Below are 19,430 nucleotides of genomic sequence, written 5' to 3' on the forward strand. Positions count from 1 at the left end.
TGATAGCCAGCACATTGCTGCAGCAGTGAGCTGGTGAACGTCCTGCAGGGCCACGGCAAAAGAACGAAGGGGACACTCAGATATGATGTGCTCCATCGTTTGTGACTGGTGACCACTGTCGCATACAGGTGTTTGCCTTGTTTTCCATTTAAAGAGGGTTTGTCCACATCTCCCATGAGACGTCCTGATGCGATTCAATCTGCACTAGTCAATCTGCACAAATCAAAACCTGGTGGTTTCTCAACAGGATCAACGATGAGTGGTTTTTGAACGGTCGAAATGCTCCATGTGACTCTCCACAGAGCCTCAGCGTTGAAGTTGGGAGTAAGGGTCTTGATACAGTTCCATAAATGGTTGTGGGATTTTAATCTCACCTTGGGTGGGTTCTGCAGGTCATGGTACAGCAGGATCCTCACGTTTGCAGTGACCTAGTGGAGAAAGAGAGATGTCTGGGCAGCTCTTCTAATCTATGGAGGCTGGATGCGCAATAGGACTGGGAGCCAGTTGACTGGAGTCGATTTGAGCACCCCGACACTATGCGCATGACATTATTGAGTTGAGTGCCCAGGAGTTGTGTGGCTGCTGTGAGATCACACTGGCACGCAATATTCAGCTGCAGGATATATCAAGGCAATTGCTGCAGTTCGTAAGGTCAGTGGACTGATGATGTTCCCTCCAGTTTTCTGGTAAGCGCGACACGAGACCTGACCTTATTGCGGGTGTTCTCGAGGTGCCGTTGAAAGGTCAAACTCCGGTCCAGTGTAACGCCCAGATACTTTGACACTACGTTGCACACGCACTGGAAGTGGGCAGCACGTCTGGTGCTAGTGGAGGAGGAGGAGGGGCAGGAGGCTATGCACACGCTGCTCTTGCCCGCAGGCACCGCCCCCCAGCTCCCATTGGCCAGTTCCCAGCCAATGGGAGTGTGGAGCTGGTGCTCAGGGCAGGAGCAGAGCACAGGGGCCCGGGGCCCCCCTGCCTAGGAGGTGGACCTGCTGGTCACTTCCAGGGCGCAGTGCGGTGCCCCAGGACAGGTAGGGACTAGCCTGCCATAGCGCTGCAGCACCACTGACTGGACCTTTAACGATCCAGTCAGCAGTGTGGACCGGAGCCGCCAGGGTCCCATTTTGACCGGACACCTGGTCACCCTAACCAGGCCTCACATCCAGGAATCCTTTCACCCATCAGCTTGGAGAGGTTACCAGGCCTACAGTCTCAGGGATCTTCTCTCAAAGGGCATCTTCCTCCAACTGGCCTCTGGTAGCCTTTTATCAGGCCAGGTGCTCATTAGTCAATTAACTGCCTAAGCAGCTGGCTGGCAGCTCATTGCTTAGAGGTGGCCTGAGATGGGCTGGTTGTCTTTAAAGAAGCTCTTCGTGGGCAGACCGGGCCCTGACACCCGCTTAAAGGGATCAGTCACCCACCCTGGGACAATCAGACGTTCACCTAGAAGAGCAGGGTTCCATCCTGCCCTTTGCTCTGGCCCTCGTTCCGTTACCTGTATGGAGCAGCACTGACTGGCTGCCAAGCAAGCAGGAGCACAGCACAGGGGAAAGGAGGAGCTTATGGGAGCCCTGCTAAAGCAGCCGGTGGTTTCACCTACAGGAGAGCTGCGAGGCAGGGGAGTGAGTGGGAAGAATTAGCAACTCAAGGCTCCATTGCCTACAGCCACCTCACCTCTGTGCAAAGCCTCTCCTCTCCTCTCGCACAAAACCCCACCAAGAACCGTTCTGCGGCTGGCGCCACGGGGCTGTCAAACCACTGGAGAGGTGATTGAGCCCACTTTGCCTGGTGGGGGAGCGCCCAAGCTGCCTCTTGCTGCATGTGGATGGGCTTATGTGAGAGCAGTCCTCCTTCCCCAAAGCTATGAGCCCAGAGCAGAGAAACAAGTAGAGTGCTCCCGTTCGCACGATTCCCAGGAAACACTTGGAGTGCTTGGTCGTCGTGATCTCAGCAGCTGCTCGGAGAACGTTTGGAGGCCCTCACACCCCTAGAGCCCCCAGTAATTGTTCAGGTAGGATGAAAAATACTAATGCTGAGACAGCCAGCCTGGGCTAGCGCCTAGCACCTGGGTTCTCCTCTAGCTCACGTACTCATCTGGCCCCCGTTATTACCATGGTGTCTGGGCACCTCACCGTCTTTAATGTATTTCTCCTTGCCACACCCTTGTGAGCTAGGGCAGTGTACAACGGGGACGATAGAACAGAGCAAAGTGACTTGCCCAAGGTCACGCAGCAAAGCTATGGCAAAGGGACTTGAACCCAAGTCCTAGGCAAGCAGCCCAACCACCATGCCTAACACTCGCCTCTGCCACTGACTTGGGGGGATGGTGAGAATGGAAGCATTCCAGGGCACAGGCCAGGCCATCCCAGATCCCTGTATAGCACCCGGTGCGTTTTGGGTGCTCCTCTACTAATAAGCGATGAGGACCCTCGCAGGGCCTCGTTTTCCCCATCTGAACTGCGAGGATAATGGTACCTGGCCACCCACCTTTGTAAAGTGCTCCAGCTCTTGGGCTGCAAGGTACTTCTTCTGTTGGCATCGATGTTGTTCTCATTAGCTAGCCAAGCACATTTCATTGCAACCACTGATCCCGCAATGGTCTTAAAGGCACAAGGAGACCTGGGTCCTTTGCTCAGCTGTGGCACTGATGTAATTGTGAACAAGCCACTAACCCGCTTCCTGCCTCAGTTTCTCCATCAGTAAGATGAGAAGAATATGGGCTTTCCTCAAAGCGGGGCGGGGCGGGGGGGGAAAGAGATCTCTTCCAGGTGAGTGGATAGTGCCTAGAATTCATATGGAATGTGCACATGGTAAGGATGCAGCCAAGCCAGAACTCCATCTCTAAACACCCCCAAATCTTTGAGGAGGCTGAGATCAAAAGCAGATCACCACCATTATAGGGGGGCCTAGTAACCCTAACCTTGCTCAGCGCCCCGTTGTGCTGGGTGCTGTGCAGAGACAGTCCCTGACCTGGAGAATTTACAGTCTTAATAGGTGGGAGGGGACGTGGAGATGAAGCAAGTTTCCCCTGGTCATGCCGTCAGTCAGTAGTAGAGTAGGGAACAGATCCCAGGTTAGCTGAATCCCAATCTGGGGTGCTAGTCAGTAATCCTCGGTCCCTCCCATTTGGCTTTCTTTTAGTGACATCAAGGACACCCCACCCATCTCCCCAAATTTGGTGAGACTGGCTCAGAACTAACAACCCAGGCCCAGTCCTCTTGCTCCCAGAGGCCGGAGAGGGCTGTACCAGACCCTCACTCCCGTTCCTGGTTCAGTCTCCTACTCTAGAGGTCTGGAGTATTTCCCCTTTCACCCTGGAAGCGAAGCGAGACTAGATAAGTGGCTGCTCTGTTGTTAGCAGGGGAAACATGGGCCTAGCATGGCAACAAGCTGCCTGGCTCTAACTTTCCAACTGCATGTAACACATGCATGTTACTGCATGTATCATGTAACCTGCCTCCTTCCAGATTACGCTCCAAGCAGAGGAAGGGCTTGCAAGCAGCTCAGGCTCCCCTCTGCCGCAGGGAATTGCCTGCACAAACAGGTTCTGTGCCCTGATAAAGCACGTCTTGTAGCATCTTTGTTCTGCTGCAGGAAGAACGCTGGTTTAAAAAAAAAAAAAAAAACAACACACCAAACCCCCCCCCCCCCGACGCTTTTTGGAAAAGCTCTTCTCGATCCCATTAGTGAAACCCACCGTCGTCACCCCCTGGCCCCTCATCCCAGACCTGCTGTTTTGCTTCTGAATGACAGGAGCGGATGAACAGAGATCAGAGAGTTTATGTCCCTCGGGTTGTACGAAAACAGGGAAGCACTGAGGATATTATTGCTCAGAAACCACAGAACGTCAAGAGCAAAGTGTTTCCATAAGGCCTCAGCCCTGCCAGCATCGGCTGCCACTTTCTCATTTCCCTGGCTGATAAGGCTGACCTCTGACAGCCCTGAAAACACCCCCCTTTCCCGCTCTCTCTCTCGGTACAAATACCCCTTTTTCTCTGGCCCTGTAGAAGCATGAGATCTCCCCTTCTCTCTTCTTTCCATGGTATAAATTCCCAGCAGGATGGGAATGAGGGTAACAGCCAACTCCTAAGTTGCCACTTTCCTTCCTGGCGCTTCCAAGTGAAACTTAGACCCCCTCTTCCCTGCTGCTTTGCTGAAGCCGGGGCCTGAAGTTAGTTGCATGTTTCTGGAAGGGGAAATTTTTTTACTTCTTAATCTGGCTACGTAAACCACAGGCTGCAGTCTCCTCGGTCCCAGTCTCCTGGGGCTCTGAGAGTGCAGAGAAAGAATCTGGGTTCCTTTCAGGCCATCTCTGGTTAAAATTCAGCAGTGGCCAGAGCTGGCTGCTGCTTCTCTGGAGACTCACGGAGCCCCTGGATCTTGAGTTATGCCACAAATTGAAAGCATGGCAATGGCAGAACATTCAGTTTGGATGCCACGTCTTACAGAAATCGCCCTGGCTCTTGCATGTTTATAGCAACAGCTGTTTCATGCCCAGTGCCCTTTCCTCATCGAGCTGAAATGTCACCTTTGTTGGGGTCATTCCTTTTCAGCGGCAAAACACCTTGCAATCGCTAGAATCGCAAGCTTGAACTCTCCTCCTTTGAGGGTTTTAAAAAAACATTAGGAAAGAGTATGGCCCAAAGCAGTGGTTTTCAACCTGACCATGTTGGAGGGTGGGGGGGAGGGATAGCTCAGTGGTTTGAGCCTTGGCCTGCTAAACCCAGGGTTGTGAGAACAATCTTTGAGGGGGCCACTTAGGGATCTGGGGCAAAAATTGGGGATTGGCCCTGCTTTGAGCATGGGGTTGGACTAGATGACCTCCTGAGGTCCCTTCCAACCCTGATATTCTATGTCTAAGATTTCCAAAAGGGTCTGCACCTCCATTCAAAATGTTTTAGGGGTCAGCAAATGAAAAAAGGTTGAAAACCACTGGTCTGATGGCTAGCACAGTGGCCTAGGGGACAGGACAGCTGGGTTCTAATCCCAGTTCTGCTACAGACTTGCTCTATGCTCTTCATGTCATTGTCCGTTGTATCCATTTAGATTGCAAACTCGTCAGGGGAGGGACTGTCTCTGACGGTGTGTTTGTACAGCACCTAACATGATGAGGCCCTGGCTTTGATGGAGGCATTACTGCCAGGCGAATAATAGGGCTAGAAATATTTTCCTATGAAAAACTTTGAACAAAAGGGAAACTTTTTTTGTCATTTCATTCAAAATTTTAATTCCACCGAGTTCTTCAGATTTTCAGTGCAATGAACGTTGCCAGCTTGTTTTAGGATCTGAAAGAGGAACAGGATCCAAGGGCAGCGCTTTGATTGGTTTTATTTACCAGCTAATTAGGATTTTCCCCCGGAGGCGCCAGCAGCGGAGTTGAGAGAAGCAGCCCTGCCCGAACAGACTGCGGCTGGCATTTAAGCTTCAATCATTTTTTGGGGGGAGGGAGGGAAGAGAGTTTCACTTTTGTAGCCTTGTAAACAAGTTCGGTGATAGGCTCCGTCTGAAAGGTAATCGCTGGCACCTACAGAGAACTTTCCACCTGAAGCAGCGGGTACTAGCCACTGCTACCGGCCTGTGGATTACTGGGTCCAGGCGGCAGGGCGAGAAGGAACGGCACTCTACATCCAGGGGCTCCATCCCCACAGTGGGTGGGCACCTGACAAACATGGGTGATTTATCTCAGGGCTGTATTAGTCCTGCTTCACAGGTGGGGAACTGTGATTAAATGATTTGCCCCTCTTGGGGGAGTCTGGGGCTGCACTGGGATTGGAACCCAGCCCTCATAAGCCCCACCTGAGAGCCTTAACCCCAAGCTCATCCTTCCGTCTACACAGCCTTCACCCCCAGCTCACTGGTTCAAATCCCGTCCCCCTCCGCAGCAGCCAAAAGTCATTGCCCTCGGATAGCTGGTTAGTGGCCTATTGGAACGGAAATGTAAGATGCAAGCCAGTTTCATCTGAACAATCATCACCACCAAGCCACCGCCAGAACAAGGGGCGCTAAGTGGCTGCGTTGTTGGCAGCCCAGGCCTTGGGGCCACGCACGCCATGGAAACTGAACTCCCCGCTCAGCCCCACAGTTGAGCCAAGGCACATCGGCGGGGTGCGGAGCACCTGCTTCTGCTCTGAGGAGCCCTCCAGGGCTGTTAGGCCAGCATCTTTCACCAGCCTGGCATTAGCATCTCTTTAAATAGCCAGTTCCTGGTCTCAGCTCCTCTTTGGAGAGACTGTAGTGGGGTCATTCTGATTCACACGGGGGTCATGGAGAGCAGCGCCCTGCCAAGCGGGGAGTGGGTGTAGCGTGGACACAAGGGGACAGACTGTGTGCTGAGCAGAGGCGCACCTGCTGCAGAATCATTGGGACGGGGCTGGAGCGAGAAGACGCGACTTCTGCTGCTGTCTTGAAAGGGGCATTAATGGGACACCAAACCCTCTGTGAAGGGGATACGGCTCCCTCTGTGCTTCCCCAGGGTGTGTCTACACAGTGGTAAAACCCCACAGCACTGCGTCTTAGAGCCTGGAGCAGCTGACTCAACCTGAGCTTAAACACAGCAGTGAAGACATTTGGGCTTGTGCCGAGCCTGGGCTCGGAGACTCCCCCACTCTTGTGGGCTCCGGCCCGATCCCCAAATATCTACGCTGCCATTTTCTAGTGCCACGAGCCAGAGTCAGCTGACCCAGGCCTGCCACAGCTCCATGGCCATGCAGACATAACCCCGAGATTCCTTGTGACTTGGTTGACTTCAGGCAGTGGAGCATTTGGCCCAAGTGAATTAAAATAGGGCCTCAAAAATCATGCCTGGTGTTCGCAGGGAACTGGGCAGAAACGCCACTGGGCACGTCAGTATTTACACTGGAACTTGCCTTGAGCTCAGTAATGAACTTGTCACCCACACCGGCGTATAAGGGCAGCACTGACATTTCTTCTAACACAAGCGATCAGAATTGGGGAGCCGGCTGGATTCGGCTTTTAGTTACACTGGGATCGTTTCAATGGAGCAGCTCCCGAAGGACACGGGTGCAACTGGCCCAGGTCATAACATAGCCAGTTTGCCACATAAGTCCCAGCATTCAACGAGGGAAAGTAGCTGCAAGCCCAGAGATGCATCCGGGGGTTTGAGAGAGACTCTCGCTCCCGAGGCTGTAGCGGTCCTTCGCCCTGGCTTGGGAGCTGTAGCAGAACAGAGGGGAGCAATCAGCAGAGAAAGCACCGACCTTGGCCTTTGCTAATGACATTTCATGGGAATGGGATTTTTGTTGAGAGCCTATTTTAAGTTACCCTCCATCTCTGCAGGTAGCGCGAGTAAGAACAGGGTTGTTAATGAGCTGAAATGAGCCAATGGGGTTTTCAGCATCTATCCGAGGAGTCTGGCTGAATTCCCTGGAGGTGGTTTTTGTTCATAAACTTTATGCTGTCAATACATCAACTCCCAGCTGGGGCTAATTTACCAAATCCAGCCAGCTGCCTGCAGAACGTGCTTGGGACCCGCTGACAGGAGCCATCAGCGGGGAAGGGTTAGGCTGATGCAGATTTAAATGAGTGAAATGGATTGGGCTGTCAGAGGGAAGCGCTCCTCCGCTGTGTCGGGGTGGGGCGTTCTGGGTCTGTGAAAGCCTGCCTGGCTGTACGGTTCCAAGCTGAACAGGGTGTGCAGAGAACACCTGCAGCCCTATTGGGTCCCCCAGGAAAAGGTGCACAGCAGCCAGGCTTCCAAATTCCCATGGGGTCTTTGAATCCTAAGTTATGGGGTATCTGGAGGGGAGCTCAGGCCTGTTATACAGGTAGGGGGGATTTTCAGATGCACTAGTGTGGCTTTCAGGGGGACTTGTGCACTTAAGTCACTTCCGTGACTTTGAAAGTCTCCCTGCCCTGTATCACGCCTGCTGGGCGAGAATGGTCCTGCCAGCGTTCCCTGCCTCAACTTCCTTCCCCAAAGCAGCTTTTCTTGGCTCTCCACACACAGCTCAGAGCTGGAGCTGTGGCTTAGCCCTCCAGCCAAGTTGCAAACACCCCAAACTTCCTCCCAGGGAGCACAGAGCCACCTAAAAAACAGCCCCAACAAACAAAAAGGTCCTTGTGGGTCTTCAGCGCTGGGACCAAACGCTTTTAGGGCCCTCTGTGAGTCTTTCCCCTGCTCTGGTATGGAGCACACCGCCCCCAAGCCCGGTTTTGCCAGAGTCCTGGTGTTCTCAGACCATGGCCTGCTTACCTCCCGGGGCTCGGCTCGGCTCGGCTCGGCTCGCATCTGGCATCCTACAGCCCCTACGTAGCTCAGAGCCTTCTGCAGTGCTAATACCCAGACTTTGCTCCCTCAGTCCTTTTATAAGGCCCAGCTGTCCCTTAAGCTATCACCTGACCCTATTTCACCCCACCCCCTCAGGCTGGGAAGCAGCAAAATAATTATGACACAGGTGTGGCTGGCCCCATCTCCCCTTAAAGGGGCCAGTCATCCTTGTGACATCACCCATAAGGGCTAGCAACAAAAGGTATGTCTATACTGGAGGTGCGGACTCCGTGGGTGCTCCGGGGCTCAAGCACCCCGTGGAAAAAAACAGTGGGTGCTCAGCACCCACCAGCCACAGCTGTTCCGTGGCACCGCCAATCAGCTGTTCTGCGGCTGGTGGGAGGTGCTTGGGGGAGGGTGGAGAAGCCATGTGCAAGCCAGGGGCCTTGGGGGGGGAGGTGGAGCAGGGGCAGGAAGAGACAGAGTGAGGTCAGGGCCTTGGAGGAGGGGGCAGAGTGGGGGTGGGACCTCATGGTGTAGCGGGGTTGAACACCAATAAAAGTCCGTGCCTATGGTCTGTGCTGCAATCACAGGATGTAATGACAGCTTGGGCTGACATTCCAGAGCTAGCTTTAATGTAGCCACTTCGAGTCCCGGTGTGGTGAAGCCATGGCCGAGTGCGCTTCAGTGCAGGTGGGACAAACCTGCCCAGAGCCCCGGGTGATTGCTCGCGGGGCAGCCCAGGGTGAAGCAGAGGCAGCTGTGGCTTCATGCTCTGGTACCCGGGCTGGCTAGATTGAAGCGAGTTCGGGTCCATCTACTCACGCTGCAGTCACTCCCTGCGATTGCTGCACAGACAGACCCAATGTTGGGAGGTGGCTCCAAACTCCTTCAGAGCTCAGAGGCGTTGGATCCATCCAGGGCTCTGTGCGTCACTGAGACAGGAGCCTTGACAGGACCCAGTGACTTTCCCTTGGCTGCAATCCAAAAGGCAGCTCAGGGCCATATGGATTTAAAGAAAGCAAACTGTTGATCAGGGTTGGAAAACCTCCCTGAGCAAGGCTCCAGCCAAACCCACAAGCCAGGCCAAGAGGAGCAGACTGCTGGGCTTGCCAGTGCTGGGACTGTTCGACGCGAGTGGCATGAGAACACCGGGTAAAGCACTGGCAGCCGCAGTAGGAGCTGGAGGCCCTCCAGCCTGGAGCCGTTTCTCATGCAGTCTGCTGGGGCAAAGGCAGCGAGGACCAGCCACGGGGCGTTCTCTGCCGCTGCACCAAATCACCAAGCTGCTGCAAAGTCAGGGCAATGTCTTGGTGCTTGCCCAGTGCTCTCAGGCAAAGGGACGGCCCCAGCAGGACTTGGGGAGGGATGGGGAATCTTTCAGCCCTGCTGCTTGTGAGCACGGCAGAGATAATGCTGGTTTCTGGGCAGCGTGCTTGAACAGGGTTATCCCAGCACGGTTCAGTGAATGCAGACAGCAATGCTGTTTGCTAGCTCAGTGAGCTGAAACCTACACTCGCCCAGCCGGGATGGAGCCTCAATCCACCCTTCTGATCTATAGCGTGGGGAGCGTAGAGGGCTCAAAATAGCCCTGCCCACACTCGAGCCCAGCCAGCAACGTGAGAATCTGGGGTCAGCTACAGAGTGGACAGGGCCTGAGTGGGAAGAATGGGGTCCTAGGAAGGGGCAGGGAAAGACGGTGGGGATTTCCAGGGACGCGGGAGACTGAAGGTGATGGTGGGGGGTCACTGGTGCAAGTGTAACAGGAGTGGTGGAACAAGCCACCTTGGTGTGTGATTTGCTCAGATCCTGCAGTGAGACCTGGGATAACACAGCGGCGTAACTGAAAAAGGTCTGATTGTGTGTGTGTGTGAGAGAGCGAGAGAGCATTGACTTGTTTATTCTGGCTTGGGTAAGACAGGGATACATTATTTTGAGGCCAGTGTGCTGTCATCACTACCTATTGTGCAGGCCACTGTGACATCATCCCCTAATATTTGAGCAAGTGTCATATCACCATGAAATGCTTCAGTTAGTAGCATGACATCACTGTCATCCAATTCTCAGGGTGGAGCATAGCATCAGCACACAATGCTTGGGTGGGTGCACCATCATTGCTGGGCAATGCTAGGGCAGGCATGATGTCGCAGTGGAATTCTTGATGGTTGTGACATCATTGTTATGTAGTGCTAGGGTGGGTGTGATGTCATTCCTGTGGAATGCTCAGATGGGTGTGACATCATTGCTATGTGCGATGTCATCCCTATGGAATTCTCAGCTGGGTGTGATATCATTCTATGCAACGTTGGTGTGGGTGTGATGTCATCCCTGTGGAATGCTCAGATGGGTGTGACATCATTGCTGCATGTGATGTCATCCCCATGGAATGCTCAGCTGGGTGTGACATCATTCGATGCAGTGCTGGTGTGAGTGTGATGTCATGACATGTGGACTGCTCAGACGGGTGTGATGTCTTTGCTGATCCCCTAAGCAGGAGCACAGCCCTTTTCTGGCTAGGCTAGAGCAGGTCCTTGAGTCGGTCCCATAGAACCCTTCCAATCCAACACACCCCTGGATGTTACATGCCAGAGGTGTATTCCCCCCCTTCCCAAGCTACCAGGAGCTGAGCTCGGCGCAGCCCGGGAAATAGTGGCTCCTTGTTCTTTCTGCCCCTTCCCTCCTTGTTGGTGGAGCTTAGAGAAGAAACAGAAAGGTGGGTCTGTCCAAAAGGAACATAAATACTGGATTTTCCGGTGCGGTTGCAGGGACCCAGCCATGAATGTGCCTCTCACAGGTCAGCTGCACAGAAACCTCTTTCATAGCGAGGGGCTGAGCTTTGGAGAATGAAACACTGAAGGGGAAACAGTCACCCTCAAACCAGGGCACTTCAGGCACATTAATGAAGGGGGAGTCACCTGGAGAGGCATCGGCCTTCGGCCTCCAAGGAATTAGCCGGGGTTGGGGGAGGCGGACCATGCTGGGGAAGTTCTTTACCTTTGCCAGGGCTCGCAGGGAAGTGAGCACGCAGAGAGAGCGGACAAGAGGCTGACGAGCCTGGGACTCATACATGAGGATCCAAGAGAAACAGCGACCGGGGGAAGGCTTGGGAGACGGAAGCAGCAGGCTGGAAATACCTAGACGCCTTGGAACACCCACAGTCGGCTCCCAGCTTGCTCGAGGCGGGTGGAGGGTCTTACATGAGACGTGAGCCAGCGAGGTCTGAGGAGAGGCCTGCTGCCTTCATCAAAAGCAATGAGGGTTTTGCCTTGGGCTTGAGAGGAGCAGGGATCCCCCAATTCTGCCTCCGCCCTTACGTGGACATTAAATATCCTGGGACAAAGGGATTTTTTTTCCCCAGTATCCTCAGACGGAATCTCTCCTCCCCTCCTCGCTGCTGCCGTGCCAGCTCTCACATGGGGCAGCTTCTGCTTGGGGTTATGCCCGGGTACAAGTCACCCGGAAGGTAACTCCGCTGAAGTCAGGGGGTGCCTTTCGATTCACACCAGGATAAGCAGGCAGAGTCCGGCTCGGCTGATTGACGGGGGTGGGGAGTGACTGTAAGGAAAGGGGGGCGGAGGAGTGGGGGAGCACTGGAAGGTGAGTTTGCAGGGAGGGGGGTATTTAACCTGGGGTGTGAGAAGTGGGATCGGGGTGGGACGAGGGAGCCCCTGGGGTAGTTTTGTTCCAGGCAGGCCGTGCCGTGTAAAGAAATGTCATCAGAATAAACAGGGCCTGGACCAGCCTGAGTTCTGGCCTCCTTCCTGCTGCCCTCTCCAGAAACGCTCTTCCTCCAAAGCTGCGTTTGCCCTAGACACTCTGCCACCCCCCAGAATTAACTCATCTTCCGCTCTGTGCCTTAGATCACCCTGCCCAGGCAGGCAGCCCCGCCCACCCAGCAGGCAGCTGGCAGGCCCCCATTCCTCCCCATGCCACGCTGCACCTCCCACCGACCCAGGGGCCCATGTACTGGGTCCCACTCCTGGCTCCGAGTCTGAGTCCTTGGAGTGGGGAACAGAGTCAGGAGCACGTGCCCAGGAGCACGTGCCCAGTTTGCAAGAAAACTCAGCTCGGACGCGTGTTCATTCCCGATCTAGGCATCTCCACGTGCAGGGGGCAGAGAAACCACCTTGCTTTATGGGGCTGTCCTGTCAGGAACGCTCCCAGGGCCCACCCAGCAGAAAGCTGCATTGTGCCCCTGTACACGGGGCTCTGGGAGGGGAGCGCATGGCTCTGTGAACAGGGCTGTGCTGAGATCTCTGCCTGGCTGCATCTGCTTAACAATGTGTCCCGCATGGCTCTGTCTGCGAAGGTTAAGTACGCCCGGTGGCATGAGGCTGTGAGGTGTATAACGGGCCTCATTCTGATCTCGCCGCTTTACACTGCTGTAATCCAGAGTCACTCCTCTGATGTTCCCCTCTGAGTGGAAGGGCCGTCCTATGGACTGGCACTTGGGAGATCTGGAGTCAATTCCCTGGCTTTCCTACAGACTCCTGGTGTCACTTTGGGCTGGTTGTTGAGTCTCCCTGTGCCTCAGTTTCCCCCCTGGAACATGGGCTGATAAGCAGGGTCGGTCAGAAACAAGACATTCTGTTTCACAACAAAATTTGAGGTTTTGACTTTTGTTTTAGTTCCGTGGCAGAGGGAAAACATTTTGAAATTTTTCACAAAATTAATGAGAGCGAGTGAGCGCCACCCCAGAATAGCCAGTTGCCTGGAGGTTAGGGCACTCCCTCGGATGCAGAAGGTTGAGGTACAAGTAATCTGGGTTTCCCACATTCCAGGCAACTGCCCTGACCAAGTAGCTATTCTGGGGTGGTGCTCTTGCTCTCCCACCCCCCCAATTCCATCCTGGACCTGAGAAACCTTCTGAATGAAGTGGCATTTTCCAATGAAAAAAACATTTCATCAAAAACTTCCCATCCAGCTTTACTCATAACTCTTCCTTGTTCTTGTCTCTTTCCTCTGAGTTCTTTGGGACAGGGACTCTGGCTTCCTGTGTGCTGCAGCGTCTGGCCCAATAGGGCCATGATTTCAGCTGGGCCTCTCGGCACTGTTATCATGGTATTATTAAAGGTGATGGGTGTGACCAAGCACGTTGGCCCACAGTGAGCTCGCATCCTGTCTGCCTTTCGGGGGTGTTGCTGAAGTCATAGAATCACAGAATCATAGACTTTAAGGTCAGGAGGGACCATTATGATCATCTAGTCTGACCTCCTGCACAACGCAGGCCACAGAATCTCACCCACCTACTTCTGCAACAAACCCCTAACTTATGTCTGAGCTATTGAAGTCCTCAAATCGTGGTTTAAAGACTTCAAGGGGCAGAGAATCCTCCAGCAAGTGACCCGTGCCCCATGCTGCAGAGGAAGGCGAAAAACCCCCAGGGGCTCTGCCAATCTGCCCTGGGGGAAAATTCCTTCCCGACCCCAAATGTGGTGAGTAGCTAAACTCTGAGCATGTGGGCAAGACTCACCAGCCAGACACCCAGGAAAGAATTCTCTGTAGTAATTCAGATCCCACCCCATCTAACATCCCATCACAGGCCATTGGGCATATCTACCGCTAGTCCTCCAGTCACAAAACAAGGATTGGGATTCCCAGCATCCCTAAGATAAAAAAATGCGGCCTAAAATTTACATTTTACAAACACGGCTGCCCTCCAGGAAGCAGCGGCAAAGGGCAGGAGCCAGCAGAGGAGCCGTCCCGGCCCCTTCCCCTTCAGGATGTGGAGAAGTCAAACACGCTCCCCTCTGCTGTGTGTCTCGTCCCTTCCACTGCACCGTGGGGGTGGGGTGCCCTGAAGCCACGCCTGCTTCTGACCCCCAGCTGGTTAGGAACGGGGGTCTGGAGCCACTGGCAGCACAGACTCCCCATGTCCTTGTCCCACAGGTACAGTATTGCAGCTGGCACAGGGGGGCAAAGAGGGACCCTTGAGTCCCTCTTCTCTGTGCATGCAGGCAGGGCAAGTTACAGTCTGAACTTTTCTCAGTAGCAGCCAACAGGACAGCTGTGTGATGCTGTCCCTGGTGCCTCTGGCCCCTCTGCGTGCAGGCCACATCTCCCTTTCTACACAGCGTTATTATTTTTTATACTGTGTTAGCCCCCTGTTCCCCCAAATCATGGACCAGGACCACACTTTGCAAAGAGTTGTACATCACACTGAGGATCATGCTTTCCTGTGGCTCACTGAGATCAGGACCCTCTGATAAATGATCCCCTCCTGCTTGACAAATGTCTTCTATCGTTTCCTCATGTATCACGCCTCACAACTCAGCTTGTTGGCGTACGCTCGTTGGGTGAGCAGCTTCCCGGGATTCAGCATCACATGGAAGAAGAAGGGCTCACCTTTCTTTGAGGTCTGTAATATCACAGTCCAGATCTGAGGGCTCTCTGTGGGAACAGGGCTGGGAAGGAGAGAAACTCAGGACAACGCTGAGAGAATTAGGAAAGATGAGCAGAGTCTGGTTTAAATAGGGTGGGACTTGGAAGTTCCCTTAGGGGCTGATGCCACTTGACGAGCCTGAACCTGGAAGTTGCTGAGTGTCTCCTGAGAGGGACTGAATGGCCTCAACCCTGTTGGCCTGTATTAGATAGTCACCTTGCAGGATCGGGCCCTGAGCATGGTTCTGCTAAAAACATCACAAGAGATAGAGGGTCAGAGGAACTGCACCTACTCCAACCCAGCATGTAGCCATGGTGACACAGAGAAGACAGGATTTGGCCCTCTCACCCCTGCTGGGGATTCTCCTGGCACAGGGGGCAGGAACTCCCTTGTGGGCAAAGAACCAGTGTAGTTGGCTCCAATACCATGCAGGCACTCTGTTGGCCCCTGAGGACTGTTGCCAGATGGTGCAAATTAGAGCAGCCCCCAGGCTGCTCTAACCTATGGCAGCTCACAGGGCCCAACGGAGAATCAGGGAGTTGATTACAGTAATCAACTATACCACCCACTGCACTGACTGGAAACTCAGCACAGCAGAAAATCTGGCCCAGTATTTTGGGCTCCAAGAGTAACTTAGAAGGGTTTAAGAAATACGAGTACTATCACTTGTGCTCTCAGTGACACCAGAGATTATGGAAATTGAGAGAATTTGTACTAATTGGATTTACTTTGATCAATGGATTCCAGTTCTTTGCTGTTTGCATTTTACTCAGTTTGGACTGTGGAAACAGCCTGGTCAGCTGCACTCCGGTTTAAGTCAATTGCACTTTCAGGAGCACGAGGCTGCAGGGTCGGCTGGGTTGCCAACATAGCAGAGGAATGTTTAGCTTAGACAAAATATTGTTTTCATTGGTATTTAAAAAAAATCAAACTTCATGAAACCATTTGCATTAATATTAGGCTTTACAAACCTAAACTCTAGGCTTCAATTGGCCGGGCCATTGTTTGTGTAATGGTGATAACCGTACAACCAAGACTGGTTGGGGTTTAAACAGGCGGATGCTACCAGGCTGGCTTTCTGCATGCATCTGCTCATTGCTGGAGGCGATGTGATCCGAGTCAAACGCTCCAGTGTAAAAACTCACCACAACCTCCACACCACAGAAACCACCCTGGCATTTGGCACTAATTGCCCCCCTCTGGTTGGCAGGCTCGGGGGTGACGCTGAGGACTGATCTGACCATGAAAACTGAACTCCCCTTTTATCCCCAAAGGGTGGTCTGTTTCCAGCTCAGAGCTGAGGCATGCTGGTAGCGGGGTGTGTGTGTGTGGAAACTGGCCTGATGCAGCTCATATTGTGCTTGTTCTGTGGAAACATAAAGTACTTCAGTCTCCAAGGCTGATCTTCGACCGACTCTTCACCACACAAAATCAAACAACTACAAACCGGTTCTTAAAACACAGCCCAAGTGACGCTGATGTCTGATGAGAGTTCTGGACTCTCTCCCCTTCTAGGGATTTTCCGGGCATGGAGGGGTGGGCATTCCCAAGAGTGCATATAGCCAGTGTAAGTGGCTTCAATGCCATCCTTTCTGCAACCCTTGTTGCAGGGGGCATTCCATTGGCAGGTGGTCCTTGGGGGGCTGGGTTCTCAAAGCTTTCCAGACTGTGACAGGACCTCCCTGTTAAATCTAGCTAAAAGGAAGGGAGGGTTGACAGCCCCCCGGTGGAGAACCCATGCCATAGGCTGCAGGGCTGGGGTGGGAGAGGGCACTTTTTGGCTGGGCCAAACCAGAGTGACCCTGTGCCCCTGTGCACCAGGTGGCAATGCCGCTCATTCAAATGTAGAGGGGGTGGGTGTAGGGGCTCATGGGCCGGTGGCAGGTCAGGCGGCAGAGGAAAATCTGTGCTCCCTGCCACTTTAAATGGGACTCCGCAGCCCCTGTCTAAAGTAACATACAGCTGAGATAGGCACAATAGGTCACTTCTGGTCACTCGGCCCCCGTCAAGGCTAATTCCCCACTCTGGCACTCTGAGTGCAGAAGGTGGGGGCCCGCAAGGAGTCTAAAAATTAATACCGGCCACTCCAGGCTTGTATTAAACTTCCAAGGTTACAGCTTTTCTCTGACCTTGGATGGGTAGATGCTGCCACCACCCAAGTGCAAAAGACCCCTTTTAGGACCCAGGAAGGCGCTCCTGGGAATTCCTTCCTGTGGGGTACCCTCAAGCCCTTTCACCCCCACTCCGGGGAAGAGCTGAGAAAGAAAACAAAGGAAATCAGCTGTTACCACCAGCTAATTAAAAAACGTGCACAAACCTCTTAACACACAAAAATTCAAATTCTGTTCTTAAAAAAGGTAAATTTTATTAAAAACAAAAAGAAAGAAATACATTTGAAAACTCAGGCTATTGCTAGATTTTAAAGGAGCAATTTCCAAAAATTAAGCACTGAAACTAGCTTTCTTGGGGGTTCAGCTTGAAGGTTACAAGCAAACAAAAGCATCTGGGGTTAGCACAGAGGAGTCCACTAGCCATAAGAAATAAACCTGATCGCGTCTTCCTAGACATTTCCTGATCGACCTACATAGCTGAGTTTTCAAATAAGCAGTTTCTAGGTATGATTCTGATGATTTCATACCTGGCCCAAGCTTCTCACAGTTCCCCTCTTCCCAGACACAACAACAGACACAAAGGGGAAGTTTTTCCCCAATTTTAAAAAGTTCTAGCCTTCTCATTGGCTCTTTTGGTCAGGTGCCCACTCCCTTTCTTTTACCTATGGACTTTTTTTAATCCTTTACAGGTAAAGCAAATAGAGAACAGCTACTAACAGGGATTTTATAGCTAACTGGCTGGCTGGGTGTTCATAAAAGGGAACCCCCTTCATTTATCACAGCCCCCGACACCAGGGTGTCTGAGCACTTCACAAGCACTGATGCATTTAACCTCACAACACCCCTGGTTGGTAGGGAAGTCTCATTAGCCCCATTTCACAGATGGAAAACAGAGGCACAGACCTGCCTGCAGTCACCTGCGAGCCAATGGAGGAGCCAGCCACTAAATCAAGCTCCTCTGAGTTTCACACCAATGCTTTTTCCACACAACCATCTCCTCTCCAACATGCTGTGGTCATATGCCTGGATGATCACAGGCCGCCTTGCCGGAGGATCTAAACACACTGAGACCCAGGAACACCTGGGTTCTCATCCCAGCTCAGACACTGACACCTCTCTTTAGCCTTGGGCAAGTCACTTAGTTCTACCTCTGTCTCAGCTTCCCCCTTTGTCAACTGGGGACGATGATAGTGGCTTTGTGCGTGGGTGCATGGAGGGGGGAATCCTGAGGGTTTGACAAACACTAAGGCATATTAAGCTTTCCGAGGCAGCCCTCTCTGGGGATAAGAATGGGATTTAGGTTGTGAGCTTTGAGGCAGGGACCGTCTGTTTGTCCAGCGCCTAGCGCACTGGGGTTCTGGCTCATCACTGGGGCACCCAGGAGCTATGGTAATACAATCATAATAATGTAATGCCTTTCTTGGCTTTGGTTTCTGAGTATTTATTTACAGCATTTGTGCTGTCACCACACTGAGGTCATCGGCTCCAGCCAGTGAACCAGCTGCATGTGATGCTGGCTGGCACGCCTCTAAAAGAGATCTTTGTGGCCCCAAAGCATCTCCGCTACATGACACCCGGCTGGTAGATGGCACATTATCGACTGCTCCCTATTCAACAGTGTCCAAAAGACCAGCATGGTGCCAAACATTTTCATCCTAAATAAATGTAACCATCTCATTAATGCCCCTTCATATTACTATGGCAGTGGTCAACCATGGTGCTGTTACACGTAGTCTTACAAGTTTCTTTTTTTTTGGCAGACAAGCGTTTAGTCTTGGAAGAAACCGCTGTGTTGTGCTTTGTGATGATGTTTCTTTCTGGGGGAGCTGTAGCAAGCAGCTGTAGCAAGCAGCGGGGAGGGTGCTCCCTGCCTTAGTCTCTCCAACTGGAGTCAATTCTGGAGGCGGAGGTGCTCCCTGGCAACAGCACTTTGGTATTTGTGCTCAGATTTGTGACGGAGAGGACCCCTGCATGCTATTTGTGACCACCTCTGTTCTAGGAGTGACGTATATGAATCCTCGAGGTCTTGCCACTGAAATACAAGAACAGCGCTGAGGACACTTAAGTCGACAAGGCGGGTGGGGGAGCTTTGTGGCACATGGAAGGAAAAGAGAGCTCTAACCACAGGTTTCTAACCAGAGCTGCATTTTGTTCCCAGGTTTGACTATCAGGAGTTGCTGCACAACTCCACCTTCTGCATCATCCCCCGCGGCAGGCGGCTGGGCTCCTTCCGCTTCCTGGAAGCGCTGCAGGTACCACTGCGGGCAAGACAGCGGGAAATGTCTGTAGTCAGTCCGTGAATTTCCCTCCTCACCCCAATCCCAGGGCACAGGAGCCTCTGAGAATGGAGAGAGAGAAGCAGGGCAAGAGCCTGAGCCTTCCCCCACCCCACACACTTATCTCAACGTCTCCAATTCTGCTCCTCAGAGATCAGTGCCCCTTCCCCCTCCTCCTTCTTCTTCGCTCCTTCTACCCATCTTCTCCTCTCCCACTTCCATCCCCTTCCCTGACACCCTCCACTCCCCCACCCCCATCCCCTCCCTCTGCCGCTAGCCCTTCCTGTCTATTCCCTTGGTAGAGAAGCAGCCATCAGGAGGGTCCCTGAGGAAATCATGCCTGCCTCGGGCTGGCCGTGAGCAGGGTTAATGCTCCTAGGTCTTGGACGAAAGCAGTCTTTGAAAGGGGGCTCTCTAGAAATTATTTGGGC

At 53.0% G+C, this 19,430-nt stretch overlaps 1 protein-coding gene across 1 annotated transcript in view; it reads left to right on the forward strand.

The window, feature by feature from the left end:
• EXTL1 (exostosin like glycosyltransferase 1) overlaps positions 1-19,430 on the forward strand; it is a 46,773-nt gene that overhangs the window by 16,810 nt on the left and 10,533 nt on the right. Inside the window, exon 2 of the mRNA XM_084609618.1 lies at positions 18,882-18,975. Coding sequence (XP_084465744.1) covers positions 18,882-18,975 — 94 coding nt within the window. The remainder of the gene's footprint in view (positions 1-18,881; positions 18,976-19,430) is intronic.

The sequence above is a fragment of the Lepidochelys olivacea genome (genome assembly GCF_965140295.1).
Source record: "Lepidochelys olivacea isolate rLepOli2 genome assembly, chromosome: 19".
In the NCBI taxonomy this organism is placed as follows: Eukaryota; Metazoa; Chordata; order Testudines; family Cheloniidae; genus Lepidochelys; species Lepidochelys olivacea.